Raw genomic sequence first — 20,671 nt, forward strand, 5'->3', positions numbered from 1 at the left:
TTGATTTGATTTGATTTGATTTTGAGCCGCTACCACGACTGTAGGCTCTAAGTTTTGTTAAGATCAGTTTTGCTTAATTTGTCTGGTGCTCATCACGTGCTGACATTCATTGTTGGCCCAGTGACAGTGAATTGCGTTCCGCAGACGCATTACAAATCTTTGGCCTTTTGGAAGCGAATTCATGAAGGCAAATTGGTGAGAATGAATAAAAACACAAAACAAAAGTAGATTTAAGCACATTAGCTTCTTATAGCCATATGAAAATAGCATTAGGTGGCAACGTTATCACAAACATTCTGTTTTTTCATCATATCTTATAATAAACAGACAAAATCAGTAACAGTTGTAAGTTGGCATGAAGAGCGTACAAACCATGATTTTCAATAACTTAAGATGTTTGGCTGATTATGGATTATCTGACACAAAATGCATCACCAGTGTGTTTCTAAACGTGTTGTTGGAAATATAAAGGACACAAAAACAATATCTACATTTGCAATGTTTGACTCTTTGTCCTTTAAGTGACTACCTACTGATGACAGTTTCCTGTAAATTAAATGTCAAAAACAATGTGTTGTAGATTAATAAAACAAATACGGTGGGGGGACTTGAAGAAAAATAATGTTCTTTCCCCTCCCCTCAGAGTTTAAAACCAACGTGACTACCAAAAAGCAATCGGGGGAAGAGACACACGTCTTTATCAAAGAGAGAAAGAGACGACGAGAAACAGATAGATGCTTCTACGTGAGTATTGAGATGCATAAGAAGTGTAGGCGGCGTGAACTAAAGCCCATACACTCACTATACAACACACTTATGCATACAGAACAAACACACATGCACACTTTTTAACATAGAAGTTAAACACTGCATGATCCCGGGAAAGTCACAGAAGGTTTTTGCACGCGGCCATTGTGAAGCATTGTTACATATCTCAACCACATCTGTCACCTTGTTTGCAGTATTTGTATAGAAAGTTAATCCACAGTAATGGTAGAGATAAATAAATAAGAAACATAGCACAACATCAGGTCACAAGTGTAACGCTATCACCTGTATTCAGATAGCACCTTTTTCACACCTGTGATGAGATTTTGAAACAGACAAAACTCACTAATGCAACATTTTATGTTTTTGTTCTCAAATCGCATCTGTTTGATTCCAGTGTTTGCATTGAGTTAAATATAATTAAATATGGTTAAAGAGAGACCATTGCTGTTTTGCTAATAAATGATATCAGGCCTTGGTACGGTAAATCTACACAGCTTTATCTTCCCAACACTGAGCCCTCAGTATGTGACCTCTGTCACACATGGAAATACTGCTCATTTTAGTCAACATTACTTGTTGCTGAAGTCTACTGATGATTGTCTCTAAGATTATCCAAACACAATATAACAGATTCTTCATTGGCACAAGAGAGTTATGCCTTTTTATGTCCATTTTGCCACCAAATGCACTTTGTAGTCCAGTCTGATTGTGGTTATGAGAAAGTCTTTCAGCAAACAAACTGTGTCATTTAAACCCTATATTGACTCGGTTCTGTCAACGTATAAGTGCAGTTTCTCTCTGTTGATATCAAAACAAGGCTTCCAGAAGAGTTTTGAAATTGCACTATTTTCCACAGTTCTACAGCGATGCAGTTTCAGTCCCCCACAAGTACTGTGCTTGCACACAATTTGTCAGTCTTCGGGTGCCACTCGTTACTTCATACCAGCCAACTGTCGTTGTAGAGGCAAATGTTCTCTTGACAAGGTCCACCTTCTATTTATATTCCATTTTCTTCTTACCCTCCTCTTACTCCAGACAGGTGTAGTTACAGGTTCACCAGACAGACATTAGTAGTGTTATGGAGGAGATCTCACAGGACGAGCAGGTTACTGACAAGTGAATAAATACTTATATGAAGGGAGTCACTCTGCTTCACCTCTGGATCCACAAAATACACCAAGTTCACTTTGTGTGCCTGAGGGGAAAACACAGGAGGACGTACTTTAAACTTCAAAAAGGACATGAATCATCAGTAAATAGAAATATTACATTCACTTATTCAAAACTCATTGGTTCATACATTGATTCAGTATTTCTTCCTTTATTATTTAAACATTCAACAAGGAGTTTTTAACTGGTTATGAAACAGTCTCAATTGAATACTGGTGCTTCCATAAGACATAAGCACACAAGACCATCAGTGATAGGACGGGCTATTTCTGTACAGTTATTCTTAATGCCTGATTCAGTCACATATTGAAGCGAGGCGGTGGAAACACGGACACTTTTGTCCACAGGGGCCCAAGAATCAACAGAAAATGAAAGGTTCTCGTTGCTGCTTTAAATATTTCTGTGAACTCACCTGGGCTTGTTTTAGTTCTACATTAGCATTGCTCTCATAGCTGCCTTGCTGATCCGTTTGCGATTCTTCCTCATCTTTCTCTTTGGACGGGCTTGAGGCCTGGGGCCTGCTGGAGCTGACGGCTGTCGCGTGGTAGACGTAGATGTTGTCACTGTCAGAACAGGATTTACATATTACTAAAAAATAAACAGAACCTTTCAGGTATTACAATCTTTTCAAATTTGTATTAGTGTATTCATTAACCCAGAGTATTAAATAATGTCTATTACCTGGTTTCTGTGTTGTCGTTTGCAGGTGATGGTTATGTTTACCATGCAGGTGCTGTTGACGATCCATGTCCTTTTCTTTCTGCCTTTCCTCCTCTTCTCGTTTCATCTGCTGCTGTCTCAGTATCTCCTTCTCTTGGTCCAGCCTCTTGTGGAGAAGTAGAGGCTCTTTTCCCTCCTGCTCCAGTTTTTCCTCCTCGATCTGTAATATCCTCACCTCCTCAGGAGTCTCATTGTCTCTCCGTCTTGCCTGTTCTCGGGGCTCTGGATTCGGCTCTTTGGTTGGTCGGAACCTGATCCCAGCTCTCTCACTGGTCACCTCAGTAGGAGTGAACTTGGCTTGAGGATTCTGGGTAACAGGGTGAGAGAAACCACTTGTGTGGCTCTTTGAAATTTTGGATTTGTCTTCTTGCCGTGATGGACTCTGTGTTTGTGTGCCTTCGTCCTTGCTGCTGTTTTCCTCATTAACCTCCCCTTCAGTTCTGTTGAGCAGCAACCCATCCCCACCTTCTACCAACTTGTTCTTTACTTCAACGCCCACATTATCCACTGAGGAAACAGTCTTGTTGCCATCTGAGATCTTACCATTCTTCCTCTCCTCATTCTCCGGATTCTCAGTTTGGTCTTTAGTCCCATGGTGCCTGGTGGAGTTATGTACCCAGTGTGGGGCAAAAAGAATAGCCTCTCCAGAGCGAGATGTGTCCTCCCCAGCCAGGCTGTACCCTTCTCCAGGCTGAGTGAAGGTGTCTCCTCTGGGGTTCCAGTGCTGCTCCAGGAGGTCCTCCAGGTGGACCCTCTGGTTCTGCTTCAACTCATCCCACTGATGGAGTTCATCCTTGGAGTGCACCTTGACCTTTAATACAATTCAACAAAATTCAATTCAAAAGTCTCAGCTTTGTTCATTGATGCCCAAATACAATATGAGTCCTATACATTTAAATGCACTGAAGGTAGTGAGTTAATGTACATGCTGTGTTCTAGGCATTTACACAAAATGTAACAAAGCTACTATGTGTTTACACACTGAGACAGCAGGTAGCATGCAATATAGCATTCACCCTGTACCTGTCCGTGTTCTTGGCTGAGTGTCTGGTTTCGATGCTGGTGGTTGTGCTGTCTGCGAGATGACTTTTTCTTGGGCACTGGGGAACGTGGAGTGGGCTGACAACGGCACTCCACATGATCCACCACTGACACCACTGCTTTAGCGTAAGTGGGTCTTTTGTTGATGTACTCGATCTTCATGACCTGGAGAGGAGAGGAGCAGTGGATGGGAGTCAGAAGAGTACAAACCTAGCGCGGCCTTTCTGGGATGTTGTAGATGTAAATGTTTTGACATTTGTGTACTGTGTGTTTCTGTGCATGTGGTTGTTTACCTGCAAGTATCTGGTGTGCGTGACAACAGGGACGCACTGCAGGCTCTTGGTGTTGCAGCAGCCAGAGCAGCGCTGCACCTCGACGCAGGGCGGCCATAACAGGAAGTTAGCGTTGCTACGGTCCAACATTGCCCTGGTGACCTCAACCACCTCTGTACGAACTTTACACAGAGCCTGCTGAGCTGGCTGGGCGTCTGAGGGATGAGAGATGACTGTGAGCGTGAATGAGTCAAGGCACAGACATGTAAAAGTTATTTCTGCATCTTGTTGCAGTTGTTTGTACATCTCCAGATGTTTTGTGTCTCTTTCTGTGACATGTTGCTGGGCCTGTGCCCGATAACCCGTCCAGTAATCCATCCATAAGTGTGAGGATGACTGGTTGTACTACTGTTAGTATTAGCATTAGTAGCGCATACTTCCTTTAAAATATTATCTTTTGCTCTATTTGACTATTAAGACAATTGAACCCCTTCCCTTTGTGTATGCGTTTGTGAGTAAAAGACAAAGATCAAAATGCACATGGGACTTGTGGGAATTTTCCTCAGAAACTAAAACCCACCCAAGTTCCCTGGAGATGAGCATCTGGCAAATATGAAAGGCCTAATTACTTTCAATTCCATTAAGCTTTCTCATTAATCCACAGTAGCTCACCTAGCTTGTTTGCGTGTGTATTTATGGGATAGTGTGTTAAGGAGCTCTCGCCACCGAAGCACAGTTTACCATTTTATACAACAGTGGTCATGATTTATGCAGCTCACCTACAACTATCCTGCATTAGCACTACAGCCTGTTTCTAGCCGTTTCAGAGCATCCAGGCGGATTACAATGCGAAACTCATGCATTTCAAATGAGCAGATATGCTACAACTTCTTCTAATCAGACTTTGCTGTTGCATTGCACTGGAAACGGGAGGAATGAGAACATTTAATTCCACAGTTTACCAAAGGTGTAGTGTTCAGTTAGAGGAATCTGTTTAAACGCACAAGGACACAGACAAGATACGGGGCCTAGTTTACATGAGGATTAATGTAGGGTCATTAATATCTCCTCAGACTAGAGGGAATCCAGCAAAGTCACCCACACTGTTGAAGATTGGTGTCTATTAATACAGACATCTGCTTCATCGTGATAGCGAAAAAAGGTTAATGGGAAGAATTTTACCGTGTCACTAAAACCATACTTGTCACATTAATCAACTCCCAGGAAGGCGGACCTGAGCACACCCCGCAGTCCTCCACTAATGAGGATGGAGTACTTTTACATTCATGAGGAAAATCAGGAATCCTCCATGCCAGCACTACAACCTTCGATTCACCTATTTATGAGTATGAACAGAGAGATATTTATCCTCAAAAACTGATGCATTCATTGTCAAACGTGCCGTGAAAATGCGTTTTTTAAACATATAAACAAGCAACATGAGAGAAATAGCTCTCTTTCGCAATATACAACAAATTCTTATAGCTTCTTGAGCGCAACAAGAAACCAGTGTTTCAAATGACAAAAAAAGGAAGGGGGAGAGGTTTGCTTACCGAGACTCCTTGGTAGTCTGTGACCTCCATTGGCTGCAGAAGTCCCGTCCTCCTCATCTGAGACAAAACAATAAACAAACACAGCATTTGACTTATGTAAACATGGCAACTCATTTATGAATGGTCTGTTTTTTCGGCACGTGGTGTATATTTTATTCTAAGGCCTTCTGGCGCCCTCTGCATGTGGGTGTGTAAATGTGAGCATGAGAACACAGAACACAAGAGAAAGAAACAAACAAAACAAAACAAAACAAGGGTGTGGGGGTAGTTCATGCCGAATGTGAGTAAGTAATTGTTGCCCTGTTATAATTCTTACTTTTGTGTATTTTGTGTCTGTGTGTGTGTGTGTGTGTGTGTTTTCCCCCCTGCTCCTTGATTCTCCATTTGTTTGTCTCAGTTGATTTCATTACTGCTGGTGTTTGCTAGTCACAGTGAGGGTAGAAAAGTAGCCACCTATTGTTGTCATGTTAGTTTTCAGTTCATCTTTGCATTGCCCACACAATGTATTTATTGCTTAGTATTATTTAGTGGATTCATTACAATATTTTAAATGATTATCTCAAACCATAAACGACAGTCGGCATTTATGAGAAAACATCTTTACATAAGGCAGCATATTGAGCCTGTTAAGTTTGTTGTCTCTGCATCACTGGGCTTCATTTATGGAGCTGCTGAGTGAAAACAACATGTACTGTGTGTCTCCGCTGCCATCTGTTTAGGAAATAATAAACAGTTTTTCCTAGATTTCAAAGCATTTTGTACTATAGTTAGAAATAATAACTTCCTTAACCCATATGGCTACATGTAATCCTTTAAACTAAAGTAATAATATATAAAAGATACCCTATAAGTTCCTACTTTGGTTATGTCCTGTAATGTTTTTTTAATGTGGTAATGCATGCAAATAAATTAAATAAAAAAATTAAAATTCTGACATATTTGATTGTCACTTATTATTATATAACTAGATTTCTGGGTTTAGGCATACGATTAAAAACGGATTAGGGCAGATTAGTTAGTTACATTTAGTGATTTAGTGTTGGAAATGGTTCTGTTTATGTGAATATTTAAGATGTTAAAATAAGAATGTGGACAGAACATTAGGATCCATAAAAACACCCATATGTATGAGCAGTAATATCAGAATGTGCTGTCTTTACCTACGGAGTCAGTGAGCAGCAGCAGTTGAAGGTCTTCTATGGAGGAGATGGGGCTGTTTCTAACCAGCTCCACCAGGGCTGCAGGCAGAGGGTCCCCCTGAAAGACACACATATAGAAATCAATATAAGAGACCAAAGAAAGAAGATTGACTGTCTCAGAACGTGATTATGTGAAAAGGGTAGAGGCATGTAACAATTCAGACCTTTTTTTTCAGCGTGCGCATGACTAGAAGAAAAGCTATTTGAGAATCCCCCCCTCCCCTGTATCCATCCGGCATTAGACTTTACAGAGTTTTCCAAACAATTCCTCCAAGGAAATGGAATAAGAATGCAGCACGTCTGCAACAACCATTTCACAAGTGTTTCAGTGTGTGTATCTGCTCACAATGTAAACAAAATGGTATCCCTTCTGACAAAAACCAAAAGCCGAAGATTGGAAACTCAACCCTGCTATCGCTCTGAAACTGACATGTCTTTTAACACAAAGACAAGAAACATGACAACTAAATCGAAGTTTGTAATGCTCCATGTGAGAGGTTTGCTTACACCCGTGATGGACGTAAACACTTGAGTTATATTGAATTATGACTGGTTAATTCTTCAGTTACATATGCAATTACACCTCAAATCTTAATGGTCTAAAATGACTGATTTAACATTGTATAAAGATAACTCGCAGTGAAGTAATATATCACTATGTGAAATGGTCTTTTATCAGTTTTTGAGTTTTTTTAATTTTAAAAAAGGGGATTTCTTTAAAGCAAATCCTCTCATACTGGGAACCGCTGCCTTAAACAACATACATTTGACTAAATATTCCAAAACCAAATACCAGGCAACAGCTCCACAAAGTGGTTCTATGGACTGACTGTGGGTTTAACCCCCCTAGTCATTAATGGGTAAAGACAGCTAGGAAGGGTGGCGGGGTGGGGTGGGGTATTAACCAAAGCGGACACACAATGGTCACTAAGAGCAGGGTGAATGACTATTGGCGTTGTGTCTTCTCATCTGCTAACATTTAGGGGTCAAAGGAGTCAGGAAGGAGTCAGGAAGTGGGGGAAGGAGTGATACGGAGAGGAGGAGAGAAGGGAGGTGCAGCTGAAAAAAAAAAAAAAGAGGGATAATGGATGAATAAAAGACGGGTTAAAATGGACAAGGATCAGACATGGGTCGAGACACTTCCTCACATGGGTCTGAATGCTGTGGATGTGCTTCATTTGGTTTGCCAGCTCACGGTGAGATGGAACCAATGAAGATCAGGAGCGAATGCGGCCTGGCTAGTGCACACAAGTAAACATACGATGAACAGCATTAAGAAATACACAGACTGTGAAATATTTAACGCCTTAACTTTATCTTGTGTGGGAGCTTCCATTCAGGTTCTGGAGAATAGAATGAATCCCTACGGGAAGCAGGTTTCGGCCAAAGGAAGCAGCCATCCATACGTGAACATGCATTCTCATCCTGCCCATACTATACGCCGCTGACTCTCCCCATTGTTGCTCGGCTTCTCAGACAGTCACATTACACAGCAGGGAAGGGAAATGCCCGCCGTATGACGCTTACGTCTCTGCTGCGGAGCGGCCGATGCCCCTGAGGAGTCGTCACCGTGATTCCTTCCCTTCGCCAGCGGAGAAAATCTGCCTGCTTGGCTAATTGTGTCTGATGTTAATTATAGGATGTGTGCCTTTTGTTCGCGGCGGTGCCTGCTGTCAGGACGATTTGTGCGGCAGGAAATAATAAATAAACACTTGGGTTTGGATAAAGAAAACAGACGTAAACGGATTTGAACTCCGCGAGTGTGAGAGAATGCGTAAACACTGACAATGTCCAACGTGCGATGAAGATGAAGATTATACGGTCAATGTATCAAGCTGCTTATAGGGGAACACTTAGAAGAAACTGTATTGTGTAACCAAACGGCCTACTATAGTGTCCACAGGTGCAATCACATACAATAATGCTCCTGGTTTCTATCATGAGAGTTTAAGTTAAAAAACTAATTTTGACATAACCCATCCCCTGACGGTCTGTTGGTCATCCTGAGGAATGCCCGGTACAGGCTGCGGCGGGCAGGGGAGGAGAGTCAGCGTACGTAATGCCGCCGGCGGAAGCACACGTGTGAGCTTTCACATGTAGTCACTGAAACTACGCCTGCACATGTGCACTATGGCAGTGTGTGAATAAACGTGACTTTAATTAATCCCTTTGTCATAATTTATCTGAGTTGGAAAGGCGCCTGATGCATCTGAGGATAATGATGAGTTTGTGTGAGCTGAAAGGTTCATTCCTCCTTGGTGGTCTATAGCTGAATGTATATGCTCAGTATAAGTAGCACTTCACACACTTCTGAATCATCACTCACTCTCAAGATGTGTGTGTTAAACCCATTTTCTGACAATAATGTACTGTTATGAGGGATGAGATTGAACCTTGTACAGACTCCATCACTTTAGCAGCTGCCATACTATAACTTTAAAATTGGACACGGGGAATTCCTGGTTTTACACCTCAAAGCCTTTGGAACGTTCTCCCTCTAAAACACTCGCTCTGTCAGACTTGAGTTTTCTTTTACATGTGGTGCCTACAGAAGCCATAAAATGAAACGACGGGTTGATGAGAGGAATTTAAAGCCATCCATCATAACAGTGTTTCACCCTAAACCTACCTTTATGTGAAGGAGTCTCTGTGATGGAAGACTACGTGCATACACTAAATTGTATGGGTTCCGTGAATGAAAGGAGGAATGAAAGCCATTGTGACGCCAGCTCGTGATAAGAAGCTAAAGGAATTATACATGCTCACATCCTGCAGAAATTCTTTCCTTTTCTTTTTTTTTATATATAGTTTTTACCTGAATTAACAGCTAATGTAGTTTCCAACATGTGCAGACACCAAACCGCTCCACCTGACTGAATGAGAAAAAGAAACTACGGCACAAACTCACAAATGGGTTGCGCCCTCTTTGTTGACTTATTGAAATGTCAGCTTCCCACGACCGACTTGTTAACTGTATGTGTTTTGACCCCGTTTAGTTTTCCAACTGACTGACCCCGGCTGTTCATGGTGGAGATGAATTGCCGGGATCAGAAATACAGAAGAAATCACAACGGGGGAAGAAATATAAAAAACATCAGATTCAACGTGCATCTGAACCTACTTAATGTGAGCCAAGGAGGCCAAGATTTTTTCCAAATATCGCCAAGCCTCACTTGACCTCGACGGGACCCTCGGTTAAGTTCTGTCTTCCTGTTTGACCTCGGCAGACGGTCAGACTTTGCCCATCCATCCTCCTACTGCCTGGTCACTTTTACGAGTTTAAAAAAAAAATGGAATTCAGGCAGATTCATACTGAAATAGAGCGGCCGTGCAGAAGAGGCTCTCTAGAGGTGGAAACAGCAGTCATAGAAGCATCATCTACAACAACAGTGTCACAAACTTAGAAAAAGCCAAATACATTTTCAGCTAAAAATGTAGCAGGGTTCTGCACTTGTCTTCATTAATGAACCTTGTCTTCCCCTGTGACTGACACATGGCCTCTACAGCCTGATGTTACAGTGGGATGCTGCTCACTGACTTGTGATTTATGGCGTTGCTCAACATCTGGAATAGCATCCATGAATGCATCCCTTAACCCACGTGCAGCATCCAGCTGTAAAGGGGCCTATGATGGCAGCCTCTGTTTCCTGGCTCATCACCCACGGAGGACGACCTCTGCGTGGCCGTGTGCCCCTGGGCATCCATTCATAACGCCACTTAATGGGAGGAATAACAGTTATTTTCTGCAAGCAATCCCAAACCCTCTCAGAAGCAATGAGGGAAAGACTGGGTTTTATTATGAGACTACACTGAAGCAGGTGCACTGAGTCCAAAGTTATATAAAGTTTAGCTGGGTTTGATTGCTGTGTGTCTTCTGTTGTGTTGGTGAGGAAGGACCGTATGCTGTGATCATGTTACTCACAATTTGGGTCCAAAGGAGAATACAATGAGTTTATAAGTGGGGGAAAAAACAACATTTATCATACGCAGTATTTTACCGTACTTTAAAATGTTTAAGTCCTCCCTAAAATACAGTTGCTACAATCTTATAAAATGATTTAAACAGCATTAGCTAGCGTATATGCTGTTTCCTGTCAGCGCTGATGGAAAACGCTCAATAAAACGTACATGGAGGCTTCACGTTGTGTTGCGTCTGTTCTGCAAAGTATCACGTAGGACCCTCTTACAGTCGAAGCATCGGAAAGTTGGTTCAAACTGTGATTGACGCGAACTCACCTCGGCCACGCCAAACCGCAGACACGCCGCCAGCAACGCGAGCAGCAGCTGTACCCACGAGCTCATCTTGCTGCCCAGCCTCGAGCCTCTTCGACGGACCGGGCATTTATGGAAGCGCGAGAGTCCCTCTCTCCTCAGCACTGCGCGCGGGGGGACAGCGGCTCGCCCTGAGGAGCTGCGCGCGCGTAGATGGCCTGTCCACACTGTTGTCTCTCTCCAGCAGAGATATCCGAAGAAGAAGAAGAAGAAGAAGGAGGAGGAGGAGGAGGAGGAGAAGGAGGAGAAGGAGAAAGCGCTCGTGCACTCTTGTTAAAAAAAAACAAAAAAAAACCTCCTCGGTGCTGGATTAATAATAAACCTCCAAGTTCACTTTCTCTTCAGCGCGGTGTTCAGTATTCTCTATTTACTTCACTTGCGCACAAGTTTGCGTTTTCCTGCTAAACGCGCAAGTGAGTGGCAATAAATGTCATTAAGAGAGTATTTAAAGACATTTCCAAGCCACAGCGGTCCAAAACTATCCAGGACACACTCAGAAAAGTAAGTAAAGTTTCAATTATTCCAAGGATCATAAATGAAAAAAATCCAATTCACTCCGCTTGTCGCAATTGTCAAGGGTCTCTTTAACCGTGTTGCGTCCAAAAGTCCAGCTCACGAGCTGAGCGTCTGAAATAACGTCGCACGGGAGTCTTCCAAGGAGTCTTATCAATAAGCAAAGCTCTGTGTGGCTCGGTGCGCCTCAGCCCTGGACCTGCCTGATTACGCAGCGGTGGTGGTGGTGAGGGGAAGAGCAGATTTCCAAGAGCCTGCTGTTGGTCTGCTCTCCAGTATCTCTCTCCCGCCCCCTGCCTGAAGAATGGGTGATAATCTGCGCACAAAGGAGCGACATTAGTCCACAAACACCAGCCCTTCTGAGCCATGTTTCCTCTCTCGTGAATCATTTATGCAGATATTCCTGAGGCCGGGCCAAGTGCCCGTGGGCTTGTCTGTTGATCTGAGTTCTGTTTTTTTGCTACATGAGCTGAAATTTTACTTAATTTATGAGTATTATTCACTCCAAGGGTGTAAAAATAACAGCCTAGTGTCAGTGTTTTCTTAATGAGAGGTAATCATAAAGTGATACTTAAGTGCTTTACTCAAGTATTGTACTTTTTTTGGTGCTTTTTGTCATATAAAACATATCATCAGGTAATAAAATGTGATTATTCAGATGAATCTACCCAACAGTATCCGATATAAAGTTAAATTGGCTCTAAACTACACCAGTAAAATGTTACTTATACATGAATTCATCAGTTATCCAATAATATAACACTCACACCAACTATACTTTTACTACTTTAAGTATATTTATGTTCTTGAGTATGATACTGAACCCTTTTTACTTAAGTTAGTAACTTTAAATACTTTCTCCCCTGTGGTTTATGCACAACAGACCCATTTTACACTTTTTTACACTTTATTTATGAACAGAAACTTTGCTGTGTGAGTTTGCCTGCCTTTTTTTTTTCCTCTTAGAAGTTAAAAATGTATCATGAACTTGCATTCACTGCTTTTATTCATTAAGTTTATGTAATAAAAAAAAAAGCCGCTTTAAGCAAAGTCAAAACTTATGAATAACCCATGCCCCTAAATTCAACCTATTGCATAACAGACCTTTGTGCAGGTACTATTGCTGGAGAGGTCACAGGGATAGTTGCCATGCCAACTGACTCCTCTTGTTACCTCAGCATCACCGCTGGCTGGGCAATCAGGAAACAAAAGGTGTTTCTAAATATCACAGGAGTTATTCTCAGATGCTGACCTTTGACGGTCACTCATGTTTAGGGAACATTTTTGAACAATGCCTGACGGGGACTCTGCATGTTCAAACTCAGCCGACCCCAAGCCCCGAAAATAGTAATATGCCACCCAGCCAACCTCGAGGACTAATATTATGTGACAGGGGGAAAAGAGCAAAAAAGTTTTTATCGTGGAAAAAAAAACATTCGAAAGGTGAAGCGAATAAAAGAACGAAACTGCTCAATAAATTCCTACATTGTTTCTGACTGAGGACATTTCAGACAGCTCGCTCAAACGCCACTGTACTGTAGCTGCACGAACAATGTCCCCACAGTTAGTCAAGTCTTTTCTTCCAGTTCAATCATGGCCCGGTGAATAATAGGATGCCATTGTTTTTCTAACAAGAGTCAATGGAGGAAACAGCATGAGCTATGGAGCTATATTTACACTCTGTTTCATATTCGCACGTTTGGCCAAGGCCACTGGCAGTATGGGGTAACAACTGTGACTTGGGTAATGCAACTCTAAGGAAATGGTGGTGATGCAAAGTGAGATGATCAAACTGCACATCAGATCTTATTGTATATACTATAATGTACTTTTGTGGCAGTTTTTTTTTTCATTCTAAGGCCCCAAAGACACTTTTTTTACTAACAGATGCAGATTTGTTGTCAGAAATATTCATGGGGTGGCAAGAGGGTGGCATGGAGACTTTAAGGGGTGGCAAAAATACATAATACAAACATCAATATCAATATTGGCTTACATATATATATACGTATATATATTACATTTGACAGTAGTTGACATCAAACTGGGGTGGCCAGGAATTAGTTAATTATTATTAACATTAGCTGCCACTCCATTCCACCCCTCTAGATCCAACCCTGCTAACAGTATTTTCTACAAAGGGAAGAAAATATGGATACAATTAAGGGTTTTAATGTGTTTTGGATAATGTTTTTTCTCTTATCTATATTATCAGTGTTGCCAGTTTTATGACCCTGTACACGTCAAAACATATTTTATTTCACATTCAGGTTGTAGTTCCCAAAACATGAGTGTGTGGTGTGTTCGGTTTCTAAGGAGAAAGGAAAAAGGAGGAGGAGAAGGAAGAGGAGGATGAGGAGGGGGGGGGGAAGGTTCTTGACTAGAGGTAGGGATTTTCCCACCAGGACCTGCATTCATGTCACACTATAGCGGACTTTCTCTCTCTCACACACACACACACACACACACACGCATACACTCACACCTGTGCCTGTAAGATCTCACCACAATCCCAGTGAGAGAAGGCCATCCATCATTTCCTGCAGAGGAGACAACTTAATAAGAAACATCCATAAAAGTACTGTACATGCACCCATACATGAAGCTCTGCAGTGTGTGTGTGTGTGTGTGTGTGTGTGTGTCAGTCTCATTCGTGTACATATACGGACACATATATCTTAGGAAAGTTCAATTCTGTATGCATGCAAATAAACTCTTGCATGTGCACACACACACACACTCACGAAATGCACACACAGACACACACAGACTCAATGAAGTTGCAGAGCATTCACACATGTTAAAGCACTGTTGTGTGGAACAGATCACACCCCCTCAAATATTGGCTCACGCACACACACACGCTCACTGTCCATAGCTGACGACCCATTTCATCATGAGCGGAGGACAGAGGGCCCTCTATGCTTAACAATCGACTGAGAAATGACAGCACTCGCTCAAATATTTAAGAGCTTTTCAGAAGATCCGGAGAAGGTCAGAGCACCCTGAACTAATCTCCTGTTGAACAATGATGGCATTTGATTTCATGCGTTTTTCCATCGTTGGCTGAAAAGCTTCAGTGGTTAATTTGACGCAGTAATCGCATATTTGGGCCACCCCTCCACACAGTCAGCTTTTCTAGATGAAAAACATGAATCTACTGTATTTGTGTTGCACAATGAGAGCGTGTTTTTGTGTATGTGCACATGTGTGTGTGTGTGTGTGTGTGTGCAGAGGTGCACGTTTGGCTGCTGTCACATGCATCAGAGTAAAGAGGGGAGACAATTGACCCTCGATTAGTCTTGGGGATAGACTATCTTCAGCGCGTGTCTCTGAGATAATAGAGGATCATGTAGACCAAATGGACTAATGGGAAGTCATTAGTTGGCCCCTCGAGCCTCGGGTATGACCGCTCACCCCTGGATCTCAGGTTTCCCAATCCCAGGAGGAGGAATGTGGCTGAATCTGTTCAAAAGACGAATCAGGAAGCGAGATTCAGGTGCAGAGGCTGATTTATTCATATTCAGCAAAGACACAAGCACAACAAATAATCTAAATACTCTCTCTAAAACTGTAATAACAGCTTAGATTCTGGACTTGTATAATGGTCTCTAAATGATTCTGATTATATAATAAGATGCTCTCAGGTGCATTTTTGTTTCTAGTTTGCATCCTGAAGCCAGCAGGAATGAGCTGAGTGTGGCTGCAGCCAGTTTGACAGACTTAAAGCCGCTCAAAGTCTTCATGTCTCAGCAAAGATCTGTCAACAGCAGCTAACAAATGGGTCTGAATGAGAGAGAGAGGCTGACAGTGAAGAATTGTTGGAATGCACTCTATTGAGACAAGGCGGGAAAGAGAGGAAGATATAGAAAAGGAAAGACGGACAAGCAGAGAGACAGGATAGATTGAAACCCAGAAAAAAAACGCCTGATAAATGAAAAGCAAATCTAGGCAGAAACATATTGGGGTACATTTCTGTCTGTCTTATAGAGAACTTACAGTCGGTTTCTTTCAGAGTGCCTCTGGAGCAGAGCCAAGACAGCAGTCCCTCTGATGTTTGTAGCCCTGCTGTTGCAAGAGAGGCTAATTTACAGCCATATAACTCTCACAGCTGATAGGAACAGGCTGCATCCCATATGTTAATGCCAGCCAGTACTCTGGTGCACTCAAGGTCATGGTTGCCCTCACATAAATGTATCATCATGTAGTAAAGTGTAGTAAAGTGCATTTCCATACACATGCATATGGACATGGACAAAAATCATGCATTAGACCACTAAGCTAATGCAAAAACTGATTCATACTTCATTATTGGGTGTCAAAACTGAGCCAAAATATTAGCAGTAGTTGGGACATGTTTTGGGTTGATCAAAGAAAATAACCAAAGCTTGTGATGTAATGCGATATAAGTCTAAAGGAAAAGGGATATTGAGGGTAAAGAACCTGAATTCTGCATTACACATTAATAACAGCTCATCCTGTTGTTGATATTGTTGGCATATGCATGAAATGTCACCTGAGTGATCACAGTCCAAAAATGGGGAGATTTAAAAATCTTTTTTTATATGTATATATCCCTGATATTAGCAGGTTCATGGGTTTATATTCTGAATGTCTCAGTGAAATGAACAAACTCTATTCCTTCTTCAGTCTTCGCTAAAATTTTCTACAAGGAGCCAAACCAAGCTGTTCACAGTGTGTCAACATTTATTTTCTGAATGTGTTTTATTTCTGTTGGATGAGCATGCTGCTGACGATAACAATAATAGATCTAGTGAGGATGGACCACACCACGCTGCAGAGCATAAACATCTCCATGAGGAATGCCTGGTTTTGTTCAGTTCCAGGAGGCTGTATACAGCATTCCTCTGCCAGCCTCCCCTCCCTGTCCTCCTGGTTCACAGGGGACGTCCCCGTTCCCTACTGTACTGAATCTACTCTAATGACTACCACACAGGCCTACTGTACTGTAGCTGTATAATTAATTAAATTAATTGATTACCTCTGTCTTTTAAAAGCTGGACTCACCCTTTGATCTATTCTCACTCTAGTCTCTATTTTTATGCTCAAACCTATATTAATCATTACTGGAGTGAATGTAATGCTGTCAGGAGTTTGACGCTTTATTCTCAAACATACATGAGCCAGCTTGTCAATCATGAGCCACGTCTATCAGCACTGAGCCCACTTGTTGGCTTGTCTTTCATTTCAAAGGCCACATTGCAGCAGTTTAGCAGACGCATTAGCGAACTAAACAGCAAACATAATGGACAAAAAGATGTTCACAAATTCGTTGAAGTTAGATTTTATGATGAAATCAATTTTATCTCCTTAATTATATATTTATCATCACTGATTCTAGTCATGTTAGCGGCATGGCACCAGGGATGGCCAGTGTTCATCAGTTGATCCACTTCGGTCCACCACTTTGTGACGTGAATGTGATATTTGTGTTTGGTGATAATAATTAAAAAATGCTAACATGCTTAACCAAGATGGTGACCACATTAATACATTATTTGTGCTAAACTTAAGCTTGTTAGCATTTAGCTCAAGCACCGCCGTGCCTACATTTATGACCAAAGTTCTATTTTAAATCTGCTTAAATACAGGGAATGCATTGTTGTTATGCATGTTTTATTATTCTCGTAGTGAATGTGTATCTTAATGGTAGTATGTAGTATCTAATTTGAGTTTAGTTTATTGTTCATTATAGAGTATTGAATAAAATGTTTGGGTCAAACATTTAAAAAGGTGTATTCTGTATTATACAGCTGTGTTAACACACTTCGTTTTCACAATATTGGCAGCCTGGAGAGCAAAGGGAAAGATCATAGAGTCAAGCATGCGAGGGAGTATGGGGGTACGGTGTGTTAGACAGACAGACAGACAGACAGACAGACAGACACGAAGGCGGCAGAGATTCAGCACATAACAGAAATAGAAAAGGGAAGTAGAATTAGAAAGGGAGGATGGAGGACAGGATTACAGGTGTATTTGTAACGGTCGATCTAAAAATGCCTCCATGAACTTTGTTTCTCTACATTTTTTGTGGTCGAGCCTCCTCCCAGTCATTCCTGTTTACAAGGTTGCTTCCTGATGACGTTGTGCTGAGTGTGTCATGGTCCGTCATCTGGTATTCCTCTCAGAAATCAGGACCCCTGTATGTATGCTTTGTGTGTGTATGTGTGTGTGTGTGGCTTTATGACTTTATATCTCCACACAACCATTTTACATATATTTCAGGTACAAACTTTACTCCTTATGCTATCTCTGAGTGAGGATTCCTATCATCGACACTTGAGTGATGCGTTCACTTTATAAGCCTGTGCTGTCCAGTCTGTAGGTTACGCATGTTCACATCCTGAAAAAGACAACATGACATTGTTCTCTGACTTTATGACCCATCTAATTTGAAATAGTTGATCTATCTGTCATAACCTGTTCAGTGGGCTCATAACAAAAAAGGGAAATTGACGCACAAATACTAGCAAATTTAAAGATTTGTTAAAGGAAGCCAACCAAACCCTAAATGGGTCGGTACCTACAGAAGAAGAAGGGCCCAGCAAAAGCAGACCAAAACAAGGCAGGCACTCTCAAATATATATATAGTCCAGGGATCAACATAGCAAAAGCACCTACTAGCAAAGAGGCAAACAACAAGGTATCTGCTACATTCTCATCTGCCTATCTGGTTTGGACATCTCAGTGAATATAAAAAGATTAAAATGCACAAGAAAAATGTATGTTTAATTCTAACTGGGAGTGAGAGGAAACTCTTTGATTCAACCGACCCATAACTGAAATGTGATGATCACTGCTTTAGAAATGGGTCAATTTGAAAGAAAACTCTTTTCAGTGCAGCTACAGCATTTTATTGGTCACTGTCGTATTGAATCTGCAAAGCATTTTATCCTGACACCAACCTATATAACAGCTGTAAGTCTGTAACAGTCTGGGGTGGCCTTGGTTACTTGTGGTGGCTGTGGCTCAGGAGGTAGAGCAGGATGTTCACTAATCACAGGGTTGGTGGTTCAATCCCCAGCTCCTCTAGTCCACATGTCAGAGTGTCCTTTGGCATGGTATCTTGTGTGTGTGTTACAGGTAAACTGCAGCCCTTTGAAGAAAAGTGCTATTTTTACTGGGGCTAAGTTAGCTGTTAAATAAACTGTAGGCTTGTTCATGTTTCCACATTTTTACTGAAATTTACTGATAAATGTTAATTTATTGAATTAGCCCTCTGTTTCCCTGTTTATGACAACTCAACTGAACTTTTATATTCTCAACCATTTAAAAAATATTAAGGCTTAAAGTTATGCATAACTAAGGATGTGGCCACCTTGAGTGATAGGTGGGTGCCGTCACAGGCAGCTGTTTTCAGTAACCAGGCTTCCTTCCCATGCTCCATGCCGGTTTTGGATTAGCCGGGAGCCGGCGGAATCAGGACTGCCAAGATGGGACAGCCAGAGCCGAACATACTGAGCTTCACGATGGCTCTTCTGAAACCTATGGGTGATGTCATGGACACTATGTCCTTTTTTAGTTATACAGTCTGGGATAAAAAGTATTAACTCTGCGGGAGTTCTTTTTCACCATTTAAGCACCTGCTTTAAAAGTCTACTCACAGGTCTACTTATTAGTAACTATCACCTATAAGCACATCAATGTGCCATATGAATCTGTGTTAGGTCTATTAAGTGGAAAATAAAGACCCTAAAGATCCGCTGAGGCATAAAATACAAGGTCAGGAGGCGGCAGGTAACGAATGTGACACACCCAGGCTTGACACCTTTGTAATTTGGTAGCGCTTCTCTTTGTTGCTTTGCCATGCAGCTGCTCACCGAAAGTTGAAAATCCTTAGAGTGCCATAAATTACACAGATCAAGTCAAGTCCTCCACGCAGATTCTTGAAAGACTTTGATACAGAGAGAGTGTGCACACCTGCATTCACAGCCACATGTATAATATACTGCACAAAAATGCATGTGTTACACACCCATACACTATACGTACACACACACACACCATCAACCATCAGCGTATCTGTTCCACAGACAACAAACACATCCCCCCTTACAGTATCTCACACATACTTAGTAGCAAGTTTTAATACTTTGGTTGAGCCAAGGACCCTGTAATCAAAGCGAACAATCAGACAGGTCCAGACAGCACAGAAGTGGTGCAGAGGGAACACTCAGCGAATACCAAAATGCATCCGAAAATGCCTTAAATATCTCTGCCGTACCTGATGATTACATTATAGAGGTAATTACTTACCCAATGGATTTGGGGGTGGCGAGGGGAGAGAAGGAAAAAAGCAAACAATGTTGGCTCTCTCTTTGAAAAGGTAGAAAAATGCATACTCTAGGTAAGCAAAGAGAAGAGAAACAAGCACACAGGCATATACACATTTATATATGAAAATGTGACTGATACAACTTTAAAAGCCCAGGTGAGAATTTGTACACAGGACTAGGACAGTAGTAAGATTTGAATAATGAGATTTTGGTCATGTAAACATTGGCACAATGAAAAATGAAGGAAAAATATGCTGTTGTAAGTATCCAATATATTGCGCCACAGGGACAGATTCAGTGATTAGAGCAGGTAGGCACTGAGGAAAAGGGGAGGAGGAAGCCTTTTGAATAAAAGGACATAATGGTTTAACAGGGGAGGAGAGGAAATGAGAGGAGTGGTGCTAAATGAGAGGGTGAGAGCAAGGCGTTAGTTGTTAAAGAGCTAGGGAGAGTGGAAACGGGGAAATCCAGGCTTTACCTCCCAGCATGACGGGGTGGTGGTGTTGAGGGAGAGGGGGGACAGGGGGGTAGCTGACAACTGACTACAACTGACTCTCGACTGCCGATGAGGGTCGTTGAGTACAAAACCGCCTGGCGTCTGCTGTAGCAGTGATTTCCATCCCCTCCTACTCCAGATACAATGAAAATTGTGTCTGAAAACAATGCCATCTGCAGAGACAGAGTGGGAAGAAACTTTAGAGTGGCCCAGTTCAGCTGCATGGCAGCCAGGGAACTGTGTCAAGGATGTGATGTCTGGACGACTACAACAGAGCAGGCCCTCTGTCTGCCTCGTTTCAGGCCAATCTGTGTTACTTTGTGTCAGTCTCTCGGATTTATTTATTTTATTTTTTTGATAAAGTTAT

The 20,671-nt window shown here is 41.9% G+C and overlaps 1 protein-coding gene across 2 annotated transcripts; it reads right to left on the minus strand.

Annotated features, from left to right (window-relative positions):
- Positions 1-225: 225 nt before the first annotated feature.
- On the minus strand, positions 226-11,870 carry pdgfbb (platelet-derived growth factor beta polypeptide b). Of its 2 annotated transcripts, XM_035654731.1 has the most exons (8): positions 10,963-11,870; positions 6,688-6,784; positions 5,528-5,584; positions 3,996-4,189; positions 3,685-3,867; positions 2,623-3,472; positions 2,354-2,504; positions 226-1,966 (listed from the first exon to the last, which is right to left on the minus strand). In XM_035654731.1, exons 1-7 carry the CDS (start codon positions 11,026-11,028, stop codon positions 2,371-2,373), a joined length of 1,581 nt encoding a protein of 526 aa, XP_035510624.1. In that variant the 5' UTR covers positions 11,029-11,870; the 3' UTR covers positions 226-1,966; positions 2,354-2,370. The 2 variants fall into 2 exon arrangements, with proteins under 2 accessions (XP_035510624.1, XP_035510625.1); XM_035654732.1 differs by lacking the exon at positions 10,963-11,870 and having other exon boundaries at positions 6,692-6,711.
- Between the last annotated feature and the right edge of the window lie 8,801 nt (positions 11,871-20,671).

This window comes from Morone saxatilis, unplaced genomic scaffold (genome assembly GCF_004916995.1).
Source record: "Morone saxatilis isolate NCDOM2014 unplaced genomic scaffold, NCSU_SB_2.0 Contig14, whole genome shotgun sequence".
Lineage (NCBI taxonomy): Eukaryota > Metazoa > Chordata > Actinopteri > Moronidae > Morone > Morone saxatilis.